This window comes from Eubalaena glacialis, chromosome 2 (genome assembly GCF_028564815.1).
Source record: "Eubalaena glacialis isolate mEubGla1 chromosome 2, mEubGla1.1.hap2.+ XY, whole genome shotgun sequence".
NCBI classification, from domain to species: domain Eukaryota; kingdom Metazoa; phylum Chordata; class Mammalia; order Artiodactyla; family Balaenidae; genus Eubalaena; species Eubalaena glacialis.
Genome location: NC_083717.1, coordinates 80819033 through 80839037, shown reverse-complemented (window position 1 = coordinate 80839037; position 20005 = coordinate 80819033). Strand labels below are relative to the sequence as shown.

Here is a 20005-nt window from a genome sequence, read left to right as displayed (position 1 = left end):
GATTCAGTAATGTGAACAGCTGAAAGGCAAAGACAGAGTGAGACAGGGCAAAAAGGCAGTTTTTACAGAATAAATTCTGAACATAAACTTTGTGTCTCATTTCTTCTATTCCTGAGTTATCCCTACTCTGTCCAGTTTCTTAATTGGTCAGCCGACTATAAGCCCAAAATTCCTTCGCAATCAAGTTATTGAACTTGATTTTTTATGACCATTTTCAGAAGAGAATTTCTTAAAAGAATATAGTTTCTTAGTTCATTGCTTTTCAATTCTCATGTGGCCTCCCCAATGTGTCATGTGACATGACACATCATCTAGGCCTTGATTTTCCCCACCTGTAAGAAAGAAAGAAAGAAATGAACTATAGGATTTCTGAAGTTCAGTCTAGTCTAAAAATCTGTGGTTGTAAGGACAAGAACCTTGTTATCAATCCATAGAGTATAAGATTAATGCATGTATTGTAGGTGAAAAAGAAAAAAAAATGTTTGAGAGCAAAGAATGTGTCTCTCATATAAGGCTTAAAGGCTTTTTTACAAAAGTTCAGAGAAATAGAAATAGAAAAATTAATAATTTGCCATATATTCACTAACTCAAAACTACATTGAGTGAATTATAAAAGATGAGGCTTTTTTTCCCTTCAGTTGTCTAGTCTGAAGAACCTAACTTAACATATCTCAGACATTTAGGTGATTTGAAGTACAGTGACAGCTGGATTAACTGCATACACTTTTTAATTAGGATGAGAGACAGCTACTGATGTTCTTCCACTTTTCGAAACCAAGAAGTTAGGAGCATGAATTTATATAACTGTTACTTCTAGCATAACAATTCATTCACATCTTAATGGCACAAAAATGTCATAGTCTATCTCCAAAAATGATCTTATAAGTTCTTGGGGAGGTTCTCTCATAAGATGAATAAAAAATAAAGAAACTAAAGACAGAGTTGCATTGGTAGATCTGGGGCATGGCATATTGTTTGCAGTAGAGAGGACCATGTGTTCTTTATCCATGCTGAATGCTGTAGCTCTACAAAGTGATTTGGGGCATTTCAAGGAGAGTAACTTCCTGCTGGATTCACTAGGGAATTTTCACTGATTTCTCAGTCATCTATTTTAAGTTGAGCTAGGTACTTTAGGATGGATAAATTCTGGTCAAATAGAAGGGTTGGAGAGAAATGATCTTTTCAAAATAAAAGAAATAGCAAGAGCCCAGATGAGACCAGAAGAAATTGCTTGAAGCACTTCCCTGGTTGAAAGTCAGCTAGAGGGGTCAGCAGGTGCCATGATCAGATTTGGGCTTTATTAAAACAACTCTAGGAAGAGTTAGGAGGATGGAATAGAAGTGGGAAAATAGCAAAGAAGAATACAACCAGGAGATTGCAATATAGTCTGGATGAGAAAAATTCCACATCAGAAAATGAAGAGGATAGCAGAGATGGAGAAAACATTTCATAAATATTATCAATCATATTTGGTATCCAAGTGAATATGGAAGGAAGAAGGCAGAGAGGAGTCAAAGATGACTTTCATAGTTCTGCCTTAAACGACTGCATGCTATCAATCAAATCAGAGACAATAAGAAGAGAAATAAACTAAGGATGGACAGGTAACAAGGTCACTTTTTGATAGGTTGAGCTTGAGGTCGTCAAAGTGGAAGAGGCTAATAGGCAAATGGGAATATAGACCTGGTGCTCAGGCATCCTGTTAAAGCTGTAGGTGATGATTCAGAGGTCATTAGCATAGAGGTGGGAGCTGAAGTCATAGACATAAATGTGATTGCTCAAGAATGGAATATAAAGTGGAAAAGAAAGAGGACTAGAAAGGGAAAATTGCAGGGCATTAATGTCTAAGGAGTATACAGAGGAAGAGAAGTCAACCAGAGATAGACAAATCATAGGCAGAAAAATAGGAGACCTAGAGAAGGTAGTCTCTAGAGAAGCAAGGAAATAAAGAGCTTGAGAAAGAGAGTAAACAACAGTATGAAAGCAGTCTGAGTAGGATAAAGTCATTGGACTTAGCAATTAAGAGATCATTGGTGACATATATGCTAACATTTAAGTGGAGTATTCAGAGAAGAAACCACATGACAAAGGATTAGTGAATATGTAAGAGATAAGAAGGCAACAAATTTTACACTTACGTTGTGAGCAGTTTAAAGGTCAAGAGAAGAAAAAATATTAGCTAGATGTCAATAAGAAGGTAGTTACAAATAAGTTGGCTTTTTCTTTTATTATTTGCTTACTTTTTATGTTAACATAAATGCTATTTGAGTATGATTTATAGGATAGGGTAATAGAAATAACAATGGAAGAATGAAGATAGGGATATTTGATGGAACAAAATCCGAAAGAAGAAACTAAGAGCTCAAGTTGAACATTTTACTTGGAAACGAGGCTTGCTTTTTTTTTTTATATATAGAAATAGTGGTGAAGTTTGCATTTTCTGGAAAAATCTTGAAGAAGATGTGAAACCCACCAGACTAATGACCAAATTTTGGATGCTGTAAAGATAAGGGCCAGGGGAGTGATAGACCTTCCTAATCTACACTTCTTTAGATAAGCAAATAATAGAACCCTAACACTGATGAGGTGAACATGAGGAAAGGCAGCCTAGTAGCCTGTAGAAAAGAGAAAGGAAATGAGATAGTAATGAAGACTGTGGAAAAGGAATACAATTCACACAAAAGGCCCTGAACTTCTTCCATAGGAAGTCTTTATTTTTCAGTAGTTTGTATTGTGCTGTCTAAAGTGTTTAAGTTCCACTTTCCAACTCAATAGTTATATCTTTGTCAAGAGCTTGACAGCTGGTTTAACAATGACTGTTATAAGAGGTTGAAATAACATATACTCTCTATAGGTCCATTAGGGAAAGAATTTATGCTAGGAAAAAAAAAAATACAGTAGGAGTATAGTAACCATATTTTTAGAACCAAACAAATATCAGGACATAATCTGACATGGTCTGGCAATGACACAAAAACTTGAAATTAGGACTTACTTGGTAGTTCCAGAATATGTGGTTGCTAAGGAATGAAAGATTTCAAATGCAAAAGTATTCTATTAATAGTCAACGCAAAGTATCAGTCTAAGGAGAAGGAGCACTCTGGATTTCAAGATTCCCTTTGAGGGAATCATTTCATGCTTCTTGCTGCCCTCACCTCCTTCCTCAAATATTTGGTAAATGCCTAGGCTTGCAGGGACAGACACTCAGGAGAGAAAGTTAAGTAAGATAGAGTTTAGTGGGAGAGAGAGATTCATAGGAGAACAGTTAAAAGAGAGGGCTGTACAGACAGTAAGAGTGCACAGCAGAGTTAGTACTGAAACTAGAGCCACTGACTGCCTGGGGTGAGTGACATCTGGGGTCAGATTTGTAAAAGCAGGTGATAAGTAAATTGTCTTTTAAAGGAAAAGTAGAAGTGAGCCTTGAGGACAAAAAACTTCAAAGATATTTTGCCTTCTAGCTATCTCTTCCAGAAGTCATTCATATTATCACAGCTAAATAGTGTAAAATATCTCAGCGGTGTAAATAACTTTGCCAGCCAAGTTGTTCAGGTACACTTGCTAATACAGTTTCTAATTTAAAATAAATTTATTAACCTTGACTTTTGAATGCTTGAAATATTATCTTTTTTCTCTGTTTCTCTTTTTGCTTTTAATAACTCTAAAATACAAAAAAAGGCGCAAGTTACTTTTGATGTTTGATGTCATATTCCTTACAGAACTAAGCTAAGTTTTAAACATTTGTGAAAAAAATTAGGTAGCTTTTTACCTTTCCAAGGTAGCCAATAATTTGTAAAATATGCTATTGGTAATTTAGGCAATAAATTCTCAATGCCAAATTATTATTTCTTACAAACTTTAGGGAGTTTGTAGGAGTAAGGAAATTTTTCTCAATTTGGACACATAAAGAAATGCAGAAGAACTCAAGAATTGGTAAATTTGCTGGCCAAAGAGATTGTTTTATAATTAGATGGGTATGCTATTTATGCCCATTATTACAAAAGACCTGCAATTTGCATATTGGCCTCAAAATTACTATTCCTATTTTAATGGTTTAATCATATGATTTGGATCAGATAAATATCAAATACCTAACTGAAACTAAAGCTTTTCTGGGGTTGTTTTTTTTTTTTTTTTTTTTTTCCTGTTTATATGACAGAGGCATTCTGTCTGTACCTGCTTAGAAACTCATGCTTCTGTCAGGAAATGAAAACTGTCATCCAATATTTAAATCACTGTATTTTGACAGTTTCAGATTTTCAAGTAATAACCAATTATTTGATAGGAAATTTTCATTCACAAAATACCTAAGGTAGACTAAAATGATTCATAAGAAAAGAGCATAATTTCATCCAACTGGCCTACCTAACCATTTTTGTATGACTTTAAAGTCATTGTCTTAACAGGTGAACAAACTAACTCAAACTGCGTATCAAACTAATATGGAAACAAAATACATACTTTAAATAAGAAGCAACCCAATTTCCTGAAGAAAACCCTACTGTCAGAGCCATTCCTTGGAGGTGGCAGTTATGTGGGTGGGGAACAACCACCTATCACGGTTTAGCACAGAGTGGGGCATGAAGAAAATTCTATGGGAGGTCTTCTCTCATTTTCTGTTCCCAAACATTTTTATCCAAGTGAAGTTGGCCTAAAATTGGTATTAGGATAATAGCAAGAACATGTGATAAAAAACATTCGGCTTACAAGGTTCCCTAGGATTGGGGTGGGCAGTTCACATATGTTTTCTTGGTTAAGGGTTGGGGAGATATGTTTTATTAGGCTAATTATGTTTAAATGCACATCAGTGTCAGGGCTATTTAAAAATAGGTAATATCTAACTGTTTTTCTGAATCACTGCCTTGCAACTGGTTATAGCTGAATGGAACTCTCAAAGTATGAGACTTAGGGATATTGTAAATTTCCAACTGCTAGAGAAGTCTGCATCTGTTAAGGTGGCCTGTGCATGTGTGGGTAATCTCTTATGACAGAGACAGAAAAAAATTAGTCCAGAAGAATCACATTGGCTCTGATAAAGGGGCAGAAACTAACCAATCCTGAAATCATCTAGATTTGAGTGAAAATTGACATTAAGGATTGGTTTGACATAACCAGTAAAGTATCAGGTATCAAATGCAATCTTTGGTTTCTACTCCAATGTTTTTAATCAAGTTAGCATAACATAGAGCTACCCAGATGCTGAGGTGTGTCAATAATACTTCTTCCTAATAGTTTCTTAGTATTAGAAAATGTTCTTGGAGGATTATAAGATTTATGACCAGTGTATTCTCTTAGGGACACTTTTTGGTCCTGGGTTGCCTCCCAGGAGTTTAAACTGATTTGGGTCATATATGTATTTGGTGTTCTTAGGTTCTCTTGTTTATACCAAGTCCTCCTTTAATTTTCTCTACTCCCCAAAGTTGTCTTCATCCTATGCCCCTCTCTTCAACAATAGTTCAGCTTGGGCAAGAACTATAGGTACTAATAGTAGGAAATTGAATTTCTGAAGACTCAAAGGAAGATTGGCTTACATTTCAGAGAATATTCTAGGTTTCCCTTTACATGAATTTCTATCAGCTAGATACAGTACATCTATTATAAGTCATTCTATTTTGACAACTAGTTTGCAAAAATTAACAAACAGGATAAAATTTTCTAAATGCTGGTAAAGTTTGTGTTCGTCCTTTACTTTAATTATAAAAAAATACTGCCACGTTAATAGTTAGATGTTTTATTTGTTTGTGTTTATTTATAGTATGTTATTTTCTAATATTGATTGATATTATTTTAGCACTGAAATCAGTTAAAAAGAATAATTGGCTTTTACATTGTAAGAGTAAGCATAAAATGTCCTCTTGATTTAATTATTTTTCTTTTGCCCCCCCCCCCCGCCAAAAGAAAAATTTTAAAGTAAATAAATAAAATGGGAAACTTTGAATCTTGTACTCTGAGTTACCAGTTGGCATCCAGGAAGAAAAGTTAGCCCTGTCACCTCCAGAGAGACACACTGGAGCAATAGGATAATTGTTTATTACTTTTAATTCCATACTTGGAAAAATAAGGCACAACACAACATGCAAAAATTAATTTTTAGCCATTTTTAAAGTTTTCAATGGGCCTATTTATTTACAGGGATATTAAAAATGAAAATATATTTTCAAGCAACACATATGTTCAACTAATGTATAACCAGTTTTCTAAGTTATGAAGTTATCAAGTTCTGTAGGATATTTTGTCATGCCTTGCATCCTACTGCTGTAACCAACAAAGGCTTTGCTCTCTAGCTCTTTTTTGTATGCATGCTATGCATTTCAATCAATTTTTTCAAATGTAAAAACTCTTCTGGTTTCATTAGAATTATCTAAATTTTGCATTTGATTTCAAAGGTTAAAAAAAGGAAAGGAAAGAAAACAGTATATGTATGCTATATTGTTTGAAGTTTACCTTGTAATAAGCAAAATGTTCTAAGAGATGAAAGGCATGCTCTCTCAGAACTCCAAAGTAATATTGTTTATGGTCTCTTTGCAGCTAGATCCTGAAGCTAGTACTATTCTAAAAGAACTTCAGATTAAACTCAGTGGGGTTCTGGATGAGCTCAGTGTCACTTATGGTGAAAGGTAAGTGGCCTAAGTAATTACTATCCAAATGTATTAGGTTTCATTTAATGATAATCATGCCTTCAACACTGTCTCTCTCCTCTGGCTGTCTAAATCCGTTTAACTTCAAGACTCAATCTAAGCATCACCTCCTCTGGAAAAATCTTCCATGACCCTGTGATTTTATAGTGATGTCTTGCTGCTTGCTTTCCAGAACTCCTGCTCCCCAGTATCCTGCAGTTGAGTAGGATTTACAACACTATGCTCTAAGTTCTGGTTAACTTTCCTCTTTCCCTCTCTTTATTGTATGTTTCTTAACATCTCATTCTTATTTGCAATTCTAGTGTTTAGAGCTTAGCAATGGGCTGTTGAAAGAATAGAGGGAGGAAGGAAGGCAGGGAGAAAATCCTCACATATATAACAAGTATGAGTTGTGTTCATGCCATACATATCAGTGTGGTTTCACTTCCAAAGAACTGAACTCTTAACCCCATAATTGAATTAAGTCAGGATGATTTGTTTTAGGCTTTAGAAATGTTAATGCAATTAGCTCATGGGAAACTACTGACATATCTATGTTTTGTCTTTTTTTTTTTCTTTTAATTAACTTTGCTTGCCTATGGTGTGGTTCTAAAGAATGAGAAGTTCATCCTAGATAAACTTCATTTTGGACCTATAGGAAAAAGCCATCATCTCATCAGCAAATGTTAAAATATATTAGAATTAATCCCTTATCGGTCATTTCATCTGCAAATATTTTCTCCCATTCAGTAGGTCGTCTTTTCATTTTGTTGATGATTTCCTCTGCTGTGCAAAAGTTTTTAAGTTTAATGAGGTCCCATTTGTTTATTTTTGCTTTTATTTCCTTTACTTCAGGAGACAGATCCAAAAAATATTGCTGTGATTTATGTCAAAGAGTGTTCTGCCTATGTTTTCCTCTAAGAGTTTTATAGTATCCAGTCTTATATTTAGGTCTTTAATCCATTTTGAGTTTATTTTTCTATATGGTGTTAGAGAATGTTCTAATTTCATTCTTTTACATGTAGCTGTCCAGTTTTCCCAGCACCACTTATTGAAGAGACTCTGTTTTCTCCACTGTGTACTCTTGCTTCCTTTGTCATTGACTAATTGACCATAAGTGCATGGGTTTATTTCTGGGCTTTCTGTCCTTTTCCATTGATCTATGTGTCTGTTTACATGCCAGTACCATACTGTATTGATTACTGTAGCTTTGTAGTATAGTCTGTAGCACAGTCTGAAGTCTGGGGGCATGATTCCTCCAGCTCTGCTCTTTCTCAAGATTGCTTTGGCTATTCAGGGTCTTTTGTGTTTCCATAAAAATTTAAAAATTTTTTGTTTCAGTTGTGTGAAAAATGCCATTGGTAATTTGATAGGGTTTGCAATGAATCTGAAGATTGCCTTGGGTAGTATGGTTATTTTAACAATATTGATTCTTCCAATCCAAGAACACAGTATCTTTCCACCTGTTTGTGTGGTCTTTGATTTCTTTCAGCATCTTATACTTTTTGGAGTACAGGACTTTTGCCTCCTTAGGTAGATTTATTCCTATGTGGGGTTTTTTTTGTTTTTGTTTTTATTTTTAATGCAATGGTAAATCAAACACATTTTTGATGAGGTTCATTAATTTCATACAGAATTTGCTTTAAATATTAGTTCAATAAATGTTGACATTATTTGAAGCTATGTCTTCAGTTCTCAAATAAGACTGAAATTTACTCTTATGGAGAGGGCTAGTTATCTCTTTGAATCCCAGTCATCACTTATTAGTGTGTTTTGGAAAGATACATGCTTAACACACATTCATTGATTAGTTTTGCCACTCTTAAATCCGAAAGACTAAAACAAAAAAGACACTGAAAGTATCATATTTTTTCTCAAATGTAGAAATGAGGCAAAGTAAAGAAAAATCCTATGCTTGGACTTCTCTTCAGTATCAGAAGTGTGTTCATTATTTTCATGGAACACCCTCTCATAGTTTAAGTGCTGGGCCAGATGCAGTCTTGATGTATTGAGCTTTTAGGGTCGTAGCTCTGCCTTCTGCTTTGTGTTGTTAGCTGGCCTGGATGATCCTGCATACTTGGCCTAAATGTTAATAAGCAATTTGAAGTTTCTGCTTACAAGGAGTTGGAGAGGCAGACATTGTCCCAGAGATTTGGGGGCTCACTGGCTCTGACTTGGGGTGACACTTAGAGGCTTACCTCTCTTTATTCTAGTTGTAAGTTGATATGTGATTAGCAGAAGGACTGTTGCCTTCAGCTACAAAGGCAAAAATAGAGATTATTTAGCAAAGTTAAGGGGAGAAAAAAGGGGTCAAGAATAGCTAGAGGTGTTCAGAACCTTATGGGAAATAAGATGACTAAACAGAATAGAAACTATAATTAAATAAAAAAAGGATATTCAAATTATTTTCTGTAATGTATCCAAATCATCCTCTGAACAAGTACTTTTTATTCTGTTTTGTTTAAGTTTGGGAAATATTCAGGTTACAAAGGCTGAAATATGTATTATGATTGGAAAAACTTAGCAAACTTCAGTTATGAAATAAGGAGAGATGCCCTTAGGAGGGCAGTTGAAGTACTTTAGTCATATGAAGTCAGCTATTTTAACCTAGATATTGAAACTCCTTGTTACCCTGTTTGTATTTCTTCATTATTTTTTAAACATAGCTCTAAGAGAGCTAGGATTATTGAAATAAACAGCCCACATGTCATGCTTTCCTTATAAAAAGAATAATTATTATATCTTTGTTGCCATAGATTTATTTCTCATACTGCCAACCAGGTCTGCGTCACACACTCAGGGGTAGGTGGGAAGTCCATAATGATCAGTGTGATCATGCTGTGAAGTCAAACTGGATAATTTCATGCTGGACTTCATGCTGTGAGGTCAAACTGAATCCACCCTTCTTACAGTCTAAATTAGTGGTCTAGAGTTTTAAAGTTAAGTGCATAATTAATTGCCCCAAATCCATTTCATCTGTTGTTATTAAAACCCACAATTAAATTATTCTACCCTATGTAGCTGGTAGGGTGATTTTTCAGGAAAGCCAGGACAGAGCCAAAGCAAACATCTGAATCCCAGGTCCCCAGGTTCCTGATAACATGCACAGGGCACCCACCTGGGAACTGAGACTAAGCAATAGGACTTCAATGATATCTTAAGGATGTTCTTTATGTTTTCAAAACCTGTGCCACTTAGGTTTCTGCTTACTCACATTTTGAAGCTTGGTTTTTTGATTTATTACATTTCTTTTAATGATATCTTTGATGCCAGTGGCTGGCTGGATTAAGTAGATTAAAAATTTAGGAATATTTCATAGGATTTCTTCTGTGTGTTTGGCATCTTGAGTGCTCACAGAGTCTGTAATTATTACCTGGTACTGCTGATTAATAAAAACTTTTCAACTATAAAATGGATAGAAAAAAAAGACTCTTTAAGTGAATTTACCAAAAATTGATAGAGACAAAAGATTTTCAGGTCAAATACAGGTGTTGATTCACCCTGGATTCATGCTAAGGTAGAATGTCATTCTCTTTTATTCTCTGGTAATCCTTCCTCCATATGCCTCATCCCCCCACACAGAGCTGGCTTCTGGTGGGTGTTTACCATATGGGTCTGTTGTAGGAACCTGTTTGTACATTTTTGGATCATGAGTGTCATACCTTCTGCTCAGTCTATCCTCCACCCCAATACACTGGTTTGAGAATAAGTTCAAAAGAAAGTAGCTATTTCAAAGGTGATTATTACTACAGTCAGCGGAATCACTGATGCCCAGTAGTAAATCAACTAGGTCAAGTTTTCCAACATTATTTACCTTTCCTTTCTCTTGCCCCAGGTATCTACCATCACTACCCTTCACTAAATACACCCACCACCATCACCCCCTTCTCACCTTCTTCACTACCCCCAATGCCACCCTCCCCCCCAACCACTACCTGACAAAAGTCCAAAGGCAGATCCAGCCAGAAAAAAGCCAAATGGTCAGGCATTCAGCTTCCTTTGAACCTAAACCTGAAACAGCATATTCCATTGAATGAGATAAATACACAGAGAGCCAAGAAATGAGCCACATCCACAGAGGCAAACTGAGATCCAAGGATCAAAGAACCAAATGCAGAGGAACAAAAATGGTGATATCACTAGTAAAGAAAGTCACAGAGAAGTCAGGAGCCAAAGATGGAAACAGCCAAAACACAATGGTAGAAGTAGAATCAGGCCTTGACTACATGCTCAAAAATACGGACCAATATTTATAAACCTGCTTTATCAGGAGCAAGAAAAATGCCCAAGTTGTGATAATTTAAAATACATCAAAGATTTCCCATATTAGGTAGCAAAACCAAAAACTAGAAAAATGAAATATTTAACAACAGACTAACTATAATATTTTTATAATGTAAATTCAAAAATAAAGGGTCAAATATGTGCCATAAGAATAAGGAATTTTATCTGTTTTGTTCATTGATGTATCCTAGTAACTGAGACTGGCACACAGTAAGTATTAATTAAACATTTGTAGAATGCATACATACATTAATAAATATTTATATTCTTTCTATTTAATGAATAATGACAGCATTATATAGTGAAACTTCCTAAACTTCTATATAAAATGTGAAGAATTGATGCATTTGGATCCTTCTTAAATAACATGAACTGTGTAATCATTGTGTGTGGAGAAAGAGGAATGGGACTGACTTGATTTCAATACTAAAATCAACTCCCTCCTTCTCATCACCATTCCCGGGACTTTTATTTACCCCCATTATCCTAACTGGCTTTTTTCTTGCCTGCCTGAATGTGTATTATAATTACTCCTATTGTTGGAGGTATGAAAGTAACAGACAACATAGAGGAATGGTGGATATGCTGAAGGTCTCCACTATTTAAATCTCTTACTATTTGCTGCTGCTTAGGTAGGAACCACCAAAATTGGTGTAGAGGATGTAAGGAATGAAAACAGTAATTCTAAGGCTTACTCTTCACAGACTTAGTTAATCTTTTTTCTAATCTTTCCTTGAGTGCTTGCCTGTGTTGGGTTAACAGTGTACTTAATAAATAATTTAATGTTGGATTGTGTTTATTTGCTGTTAACTGTCAGTATAAATATCAGTTACTGATGTAAGCTTATGCAAGGAGAAATATTTCTTATTACTCATATTAACATTATTGCTTCTATTAGTTAATAGATTAGTCCAGTGTAAAACTAGGGGTTGATTTGCTTATTGGTGATATTAAGATAAAGTTATTGTTGAGCTTGAATGCTTTCCTAATTGGTGGAGCTTTTAAACCAACTATGGTGTTGTTTATTTACTCTCTAGATAAGGTTGTATCCATTTCTAAAAAGCTATACCTTTTTAGATTAACGTTTAAAAATACATTAAAATTTCTTTTTTTTAAAATTTTTAATTAATTAATTAATTAATTAATTAATTTATGGCTGTGTTGGGTCTATCGTTTCTGTGCGAGGGCTTTCTCTAGTTGTGGCAAGCGGGGGCCACTCTTCATCGCGGTGCGCAGGCCTCTCACTATCGCGGCCTCTCCTGTTGCGGAGCACAGGCTCCAGACGCGCAGGCTCAGCAATTGTGGCTCACGGGCCTAGTCGCTCCGCGGCATGTGGGATCTTCCCAGACCAGGGCTTGAACCCGTGTCCCCTGCATTGGCAGGCAGATTCTCAACCACTGCGCCACCAGGGAAGCCCCAAAATTTCTAATTTTGGGGTAATTTTTAAAGTTATTTAAGCTAAGATTTTTTTCGTGGACAACCAGCTGTCACCAGGCTCATTAGGCTCGTCACCTCTGCTTATAAACCTTCTCACTATTTTGCTACATAAATGAGTTTGTTCTACAAACTGTTCATAAGTAGCTCATCTGGTTTCGGGGTATTTAGCTAAGTTCTCTTTGTTAAATGTTTCCTAGTTAAATCATTATGCAAAATGTAAAAGGGGTAAACTTTGCTTTTTATTACTTGTAATGCTTTTTTCATCATTCCCTTACGGTGCTTTCTCTGTAGCGCCAAAGGTTGTTTTAAATTTCTATCTCCTGTACTTTAAATGCTGAGTGAACGATTTATTTAATTTGCTTGTGTTAGTAAAATTTGTGGAGGTTTCGGCTAGAGTTGTTCAAAGCATTCATAGATTATGAAATCCCCTAGGTGTAAACGAGGTGCTTTTATTTAAGCTATGCTTTGATCCAAGCACACTTTCCAGTATGCTTACCCTGTTACAACTTGTCTCCTCTCATATAGTTGGTGTTTGTTAATAGGTTATAGGAAGTTGTTATAATACCTGAGGAGGGTGACGGGCAGTGTGTGTGTGCTTCATGGCCTTGTTCAACTAAGCACTCTATTCTTAATTTACTACTAAATCCTCCTTTGGTTTTTAGTTTTCATAAAAACTTTTGTGTGTGAGAAGTACATTCTCGAAACAGAAAATGTAGCCTATTTCTTCCTATCCCATAGGTTACACCTTGACCTAACTTTTTATGTGTAATATTTATGCTTACTTTTATTCCTTTTTAGGGTTTGCTGAAGATGGCGGTATATAGACTGAATTAGCAAGGGTTGGTGAGGTTTATCGGGGTTTATCGATTATAGAATAGGCTCCTCTAGAGGGGTGTGAAGCATTGCCAAGTCCTCTGAGTTTTAAGCTGCTGCCAGTAGTACTCTGGTGAATAATTTTGTTATTATAATTAGGGTTTAGGGCTAAGCATAGTGGGGTATCTAATCCCAGTTTGGGTCTTAGCTGTCGTATAATCAGGAAATATTAAGGTCACTTTCATAGTTTATTTTAGCTATGGCTTTTTAGGGTTTAGTTAGAATTTAACTTTATTTTTTATTACTCTTTAACAGGCTTTATGCCGGTTTTCTATTAATTTGGATTAATCGTATGACCAAGATGGCTGGCACGAAGTTTACCAACCCTAGATAATGTAACTTAGTCGAACTTTCATTTATGGCTTAATTTTTATCACTGCTGTTTCCCATGGGGGTGTGGTTAAGCAAGGTGTTATGAGCTACTACTATTAGTGTGCTTGATACCTGCTCCATTTAATAGTAATGATTTAGAGAGCATTCTCACTGGGGTGCAGATGCTTGCATGTGTAATTTTATTAAAAACTAATAGAAAAGCTGGGAACAAACCTATGGAGTTAGTAAACTCATCTAGGCATTTTCAGTGCCTTGCTTTAGAATTTAAGCTACATTAACAAGTTGTGTTTATATAATGATGTAACATGTATATAGTTATCCTGTATAATTTGTTAGATTTAGTATTAAAATTTTAATGAAAATGGCTGATAGATCTAGGGAGATGTCTGTCTATACAAGTGGTATATATCTAAGTAATTCATTGATATGATTAGGGTTTATTTTCTAGGTCTATCTTACTTTGAGCACTGAAATGTTCACGCTATTGGATAGATTAATTAAATTCTATGTATTTATATATTTCTGTCTTGTTTTGGGGGGTTGGTGGGGCATTATAGGAATGTAGAGCATAGGGTTTAAGTGGGGGAGGGTCATGGGGGGTTATTAAACAGGTCATTTATCTGTTCAACACGTTTAATAGGGATGGGTGGAAGGAGGATGGTCCATTGATACATTCAGCCAATATTTCTTGAGGAACTCATGGTGTGGGTATATAACACTGAAAAAAACGGTCCTGCCCTCATGGAGCTTATATTCTATTTGGAGCAATAGACAACAAACAAATAGATAAAAACTATGTAATGTGTCAAATAATGGAGAATGCAATAAAGAACTGTAAGGAAATGGAGAATGATAGGAATTTCATTTCAGGTGGAGTATCTATGAAAGACTTTTCTGAGGAGGTGACATTTGGCTTATGCCTGTAATAAGTGAGGGACTAACAGACCCATGAGAAATTGCATGGGGGAGGGAACATAACAGTGGCCATGAGATAAGAGTGTCCTCAGAGAATTCTAAGGACACCAGGGAGACTACTGTGGCGGGACTGCAATGAAGCAGAGGGAATAGTGGCAAGAAATGACATCAGGGAGGTTTCTAGGGCCAGAATATGTTGGGATTTAATTAACTCCATGAAATACATTCTAGGCTTTTTTTTTTCCAGTGGATCTGGAAGCCACTGAAGGTTTTTAGCAAGAGAGGAACATGATCTGGTTTCTATTTTAAAAGATACCTGTAGAGGGTTGAACAGAGAGATAATGTAGGAAATTATTACACAAGTTCAGGTGAAAGATAATGGTGGCTTGGTCTGCAGTAGCTTTGTGGAAGTAATAATAGATCCTCAGATTTAATATACTTTATAAAGATTTGCTGATGGATTGGATGTTGAAAATTTCATTAGATTGGATGAGAAAAATTCATTAGACTTCTAAGTAAAAAGGCTACATAGGCAGTTTAATAATGGTTTGTAATTTAGAGTAGAAGTCATATCTATAGATGTATATTTGGCCATCACCAGTATACAGACGGTAAGAAAATCATGAGACTAGATATGATTGCCAAGGAAGTGATTTTTTTAAATAAATTTATTTTATTTTATTATTTATGTATGTTTGGCTGCATTGGGTCTTCGTTGCTGCACATGGGCTTTCTCTAGTTGCAGCGAGCGGGGGCTACTCTTCATTGCGGTGCGCAGGTTTCTCATTGTGGTGGCTTCTCATGTTGCGGAGCACAGGCTCTAGGTGTGTGGGCTTCAGTAGGTGTGGCACACAGGCTCAGTAGTTGTGGCTTGCAGGCTCTAGAGCATAGGCTCAGTAGTTGTGGCACACGGGCTTAGTTACTCCATGGCATGTGGGATCTTCCCAGACCAGGGCTCGAACCCATGTCCCCTGCATTGGTAGGCGGATTCTTAACCACTGTGCCACCAGGGGAGCCCCACGGAAGTGATTTTTGATGAAGAAATGGTGTGGTCCAAGGACTGAGCCTAGAGGTGGGATTGCCAATGTAGGGTTGCCAGATAAAATACAGCATATGCCCAATTAAATTTGAACTTCATATAAAAATGGGCAATCTTTAGTACAAATATGTCCCAAGTATCACATGGGGCATACTTACACTAAAATTATTCACTATCTGAAATTAAAATTACCTAGGCATTCTGTGTTTTAATGTGCTAAGCCTGGCAACCTTATTACAATAGTTAGCGGTCAGACAATGGAGGAGGAGCAGCTAGTGAGGTTGGAGGAAAGCTAAGAGGGTGTGGCGTCCCAGAGGCTAAGTGAAGAAGATGTACCCAGATGCCAAGAGTCATTCACAGTCATTTTTCCAAAAAATGCTCAGAGGGACATCTCAGCTATTACTGTGAGTGATGGGGGCCGAATGATCTCCCACTCAAGTTAATTCGACCTGAAAAGCATCATTCTTACCTACTTTACATATAAGGGTTCTAAGTAAGCTTTCATTGCAACAACATTTTTTGCAGCTAAACAATAAGTTTGAAAACTAATGAGCAAGGGCTATCACACCATTGCAAACAGATCAAACTCCTTGGGGTGAATTTAACAGACACAGGCAAAGGAAGGCATAAATGTTTGCTCTTATTCCAGAATTTATATTCTTTATTTTCAGTTTCCAGCTTATCATTGAAGAGTGCATAAAACAGATGAGTTTTGAACTAAGTCAAATGAGAGCAACTGGAAATACCGCATCTAATAAGAACAGTACAGCCATGGATGCAGAGGTTGTATTAAGACCTCTCATGGACTTCTTGGACAAAATGTAAGTGTTCTACCCAGTTTTCTCTTTATTCGCTGCCCTCAATTTGGCTGATATGGATTTGAGAGAAAAAAAAACATATTTTCCTCTACGTAGGACAGCTTTAAAAGGGCTTCTACAGAAATAGATCTATTCATTAAAAAAGAAAAACTCTTAATTCATTACTAGATGGGAATGACTATGTACAGAAAAGGAAAAATGGAGAGGAAATAAGTATGGGTAACTAAGGAGGTTGCTGCTCTGAGGCATAGAGAGATTTAGGATTTCATGCTTCTCAGATAACATATTGTTCTGCAACTTCTTGGACATGGAGAAAGACTGAGTTGACTCCAGAATATCTGATTTCATGTCAGAAACCTGCTGAAGAAGAGAATAGCACAAATGTGACTACAGTTAATTCAGCTCAGAGGCAAGTAGATTGCTGCCTCACCCCACCTTCAATAACTATTTACTGAGTGTCCACCTGTTTCAAACTCTAATCTAGGCACTGGACAGTGATGATGGAGAGTCAAGGTCCTTGACTCCATGGAGATTCGAGTCCAGTAGTGGTGGGAGTGGGTGGGCATGAAGGTCTTTATGACCAACTAAGACCGTGTTCTGAACCAAAAAGGTTGGTTTATTTTGCTTCTGTTTCATCCCTCCTCTTCGAAGTTCTAATTTTGTAAGTTTGGAGTAGGGGCCAGGCACCTTCATTTTAAAATGTGTTCACGATTGGGAACCATTGATCTATAGCAACAAGAGGTATGATTTCTTAAATGGTGATACTTAAAACCAGAACTGAAGGTAGAAAAGCAAAAATTAATTTTGAATGCCTACCATGGGACCGGTATTATACCTACTATTTATATATATTACCTCATTTAATATTGTTGTGGAAAATTAATTAATGCCAAAGAGACCAAGATAAATAAGAGGGATACAGTACCTTTCCTTAAAGATAAGGACAACAAAGAAGGAATTAAGTAAGGAGAACCTCTTCTATATATTTATGACTTCTACCTTAATTCCATTTCCCTTTGCTTATAACCTTACTGCATAAGTAAGACTAATGTTCTTATCACTTTAATTTTAGTATTTGGTAGAAAAATTAAGTCTTATTTTCTGTCTGCTATGGGGAAATATCTAGAAGATAGGTGAATAGGTAATTAGGTAGCTTAGCAGGAAGTAGGTAGGCAAGTGGTGTAGAAGAAAAAAGTAGAAGAAAGGGAGGAAGAAAAGAGAGAGAAGAGGAAGAAAGAGAAAGGCGTCTTCATATCTTTAGTTTCCTAATAGACACTTTTATCACCTCATTTCCTATATAACCCCTTGAAATTTGTGTCATCTTATATGGCTCTTTTCTATGGACAAGACTTAATTGAATCACAGAAACTACCATTTAGTTGTGAATGTGACGGTGAGTGGAGGGCAGGACAAAGCAATCCTGATCTTCTTAAAACTCCTACTGGAATGCCTTGTTTTTGGAATTCCAGGCAGCAGTTTGGAGATACATCATTTATCATTGACAAAACTATTTATTTTTGCATATGCTATAAGCAAAGTTGTGGAACATACAAAAAGTTTGAAGTTATCCTAATACTGTTATCTACCAGTTGAGCGACCTTGAATCCATTTCATCATCTATAAAACAGAGCTAATACATAAAGTGGGTTGGCTCTTCTTTTCAGGATATTTAGATTCTTATTTTCCTCAGTCTTATTTTCTCTTTCTAATTATACTTTATTATATCATCATGTATGTAATTTCCTCTAATTCTTAGTAAAAAGAGACAGTATATAAAAATAGAAAAACATCAATGAGCTTTAAAATATTGTAAAAGATTTTAAAATTTTGGAAAGAGATATTATATGAGGCATGCAGAGTTGTGGAAATTTTCTGGGCTAATATAGAATGTACAGCCATAAAGCCACTTGTTAGAGGACTTTTTTAAAGCCACTTGTTAGAGGACTTTTTTAAAAGTTAGATATTAATTCTGTTCTCAAGGAGCTAAGAGTTTAGAAAGAAAAAGTAAGAAAAGTAGAACAAATAAATGCAATAAGATGTAAAGTAATCATCTCCTGTTCAGATGGTCAGTAGAAATTCCACTGGGGTTGGGTCTTCTTTAAAGGCAGTTAGGGTTTAGATGTATGGAAATAGGGGATGGGCGTTCCAGGGGGTAGGAAAAACAGCTGGATATGTTTTCATGAGAATATGATCAACTGTGTGACAGGAAATCATATTAGCAGCTAGTCTACATGGCATTTGAAAATTGTCTGGTTAATTGGTTCTGTGGTCAGCCAAAATAGATAGCTCAGGTTCCAAAATACATGTGCTCAGCTTGCATTACCAAGTTGGTTAACTCTGACTAAATCAAGGAAGCAGTTGCTAGATTTCCCCTCTATTTTTTGTTATTTAAAATGAATGATTAAGGGCCAAAGTAAGTCTTCAAGGTGGTTTTGAGACAATCCCCTTAAAAATTATTATATTATAAATGTATAGACTCTCTTTGTGCAGCCTCCTTATATAAAACATCATATTTCTTTATGCTCCATTTTCTCCATCAAGACCTCACCACTCTATAAAACAAGGTATAAGGGCCATTTCCAGCTAACAGAAATCCCATGCAGAGCTGCAAACATGTCAACAATTTTATTCCTATTGGTTCAGTTCCAGTTTAAACAGGGTTAGTTAGCATGCCAAGTACATCAGCTGACCATAAAAACAAGATCCATTTTTAAACTCAGACCTTTTGGAAATGGAAATTACACATCTGCTGTAAAATGGGCAGGTTTGTTGCGTCTCAAATCATCCTAGGAATTTCTCTGAGGATAGGTTCTGCTGTTCTTCCATGACACATCATCTGGTTTCCACCCTATGTCCATATAGTGAATACCTATCTACCAGGAAGCTAGAACTACCACCTTTGAACAATGGTTTCCAAACCAGTGGGGCTACAGAGTTCCATAGCTATGCCTCAGGGGCCCCCAACTCTCCTCTTAAACCAGAGGAGGTCACTTTCATGTATTTTTATATATTAGGTATCTACACACAGCAGTGTTAGGAGAAATACTTCTACATGAAAATGTGTTTGGGAAATCTCTCCCTTTGCCTCTCACACATCACATGCCTTTAGATATTAATTCCTTAAATGTTAATATTAATTATATATTTAAATATTTAAAAGTCAATTCTGTCTCTATCAGAACCCGGTTTATAATTTCTGAGCCCAAAAGTACAGGTACTTAGTAGCACTATAGTAAGTCCATGAGGCTACCTTGAAATATATGACCCCCCTGCTTTGGCCCTCTGTGCAACAGGTTTGATTGATTAACTCTTATTAAAGTAGTCTCAAAGAGTTCAGTGTCACATTATGGTACATTCCGTAAATCTTTATGCAGCACTGTGCCTTCATGTATTGCTGGGCCTTCACACACAAGTACATTTACCAAGGGTAGCATGGGGCATTGGTCAATGTACTGGCCCTCAGCCCTCACCCCTCACTTACTAGCCTCACTTCCTTAGACAAGTTCCCCAATGTCTCTGAGCTGGTTTTTGATTTCTAAAATGGATATACTAGATACTCATATAATAAGTGAGAAATCTGCAGAAGAGTTTTCTAAACTAAAGTGTTATATAAATGCTAGATGATGTTACCATCATTATCTCACCATGAGAAGAATTTGTAAGAAATACCTTAAGCCTATTAAAGTTGGTAA

At 36.1% G+C, this 20005-nt stretch overlaps 1 protein-coding gene across 2 annotated transcripts in view; it reads left to right on the top strand.

Annotated features, from left to right (window-relative positions):
- Window positions 1-20005, top strand: part of UNC13C (unc-13 homolog C) — a 622127-nt gene that overhangs the window by 534649 nt on the left and 67473 nt on the right. For both annotated transcript variants that reach the window (XM_061182103.1, XM_061182102.1), the window contains 2 exons: window positions 6526-6614; window positions 16167-16316. In XM_061182103.1, coding sequence (XP_061038086.1) covers window positions 6526-6614; window positions 16167-16316 — 239 coding nt within the window. The remainder of the gene's footprint in view (window positions 1-6525; window positions 6615-16166; window positions 16317-20005) is intronic.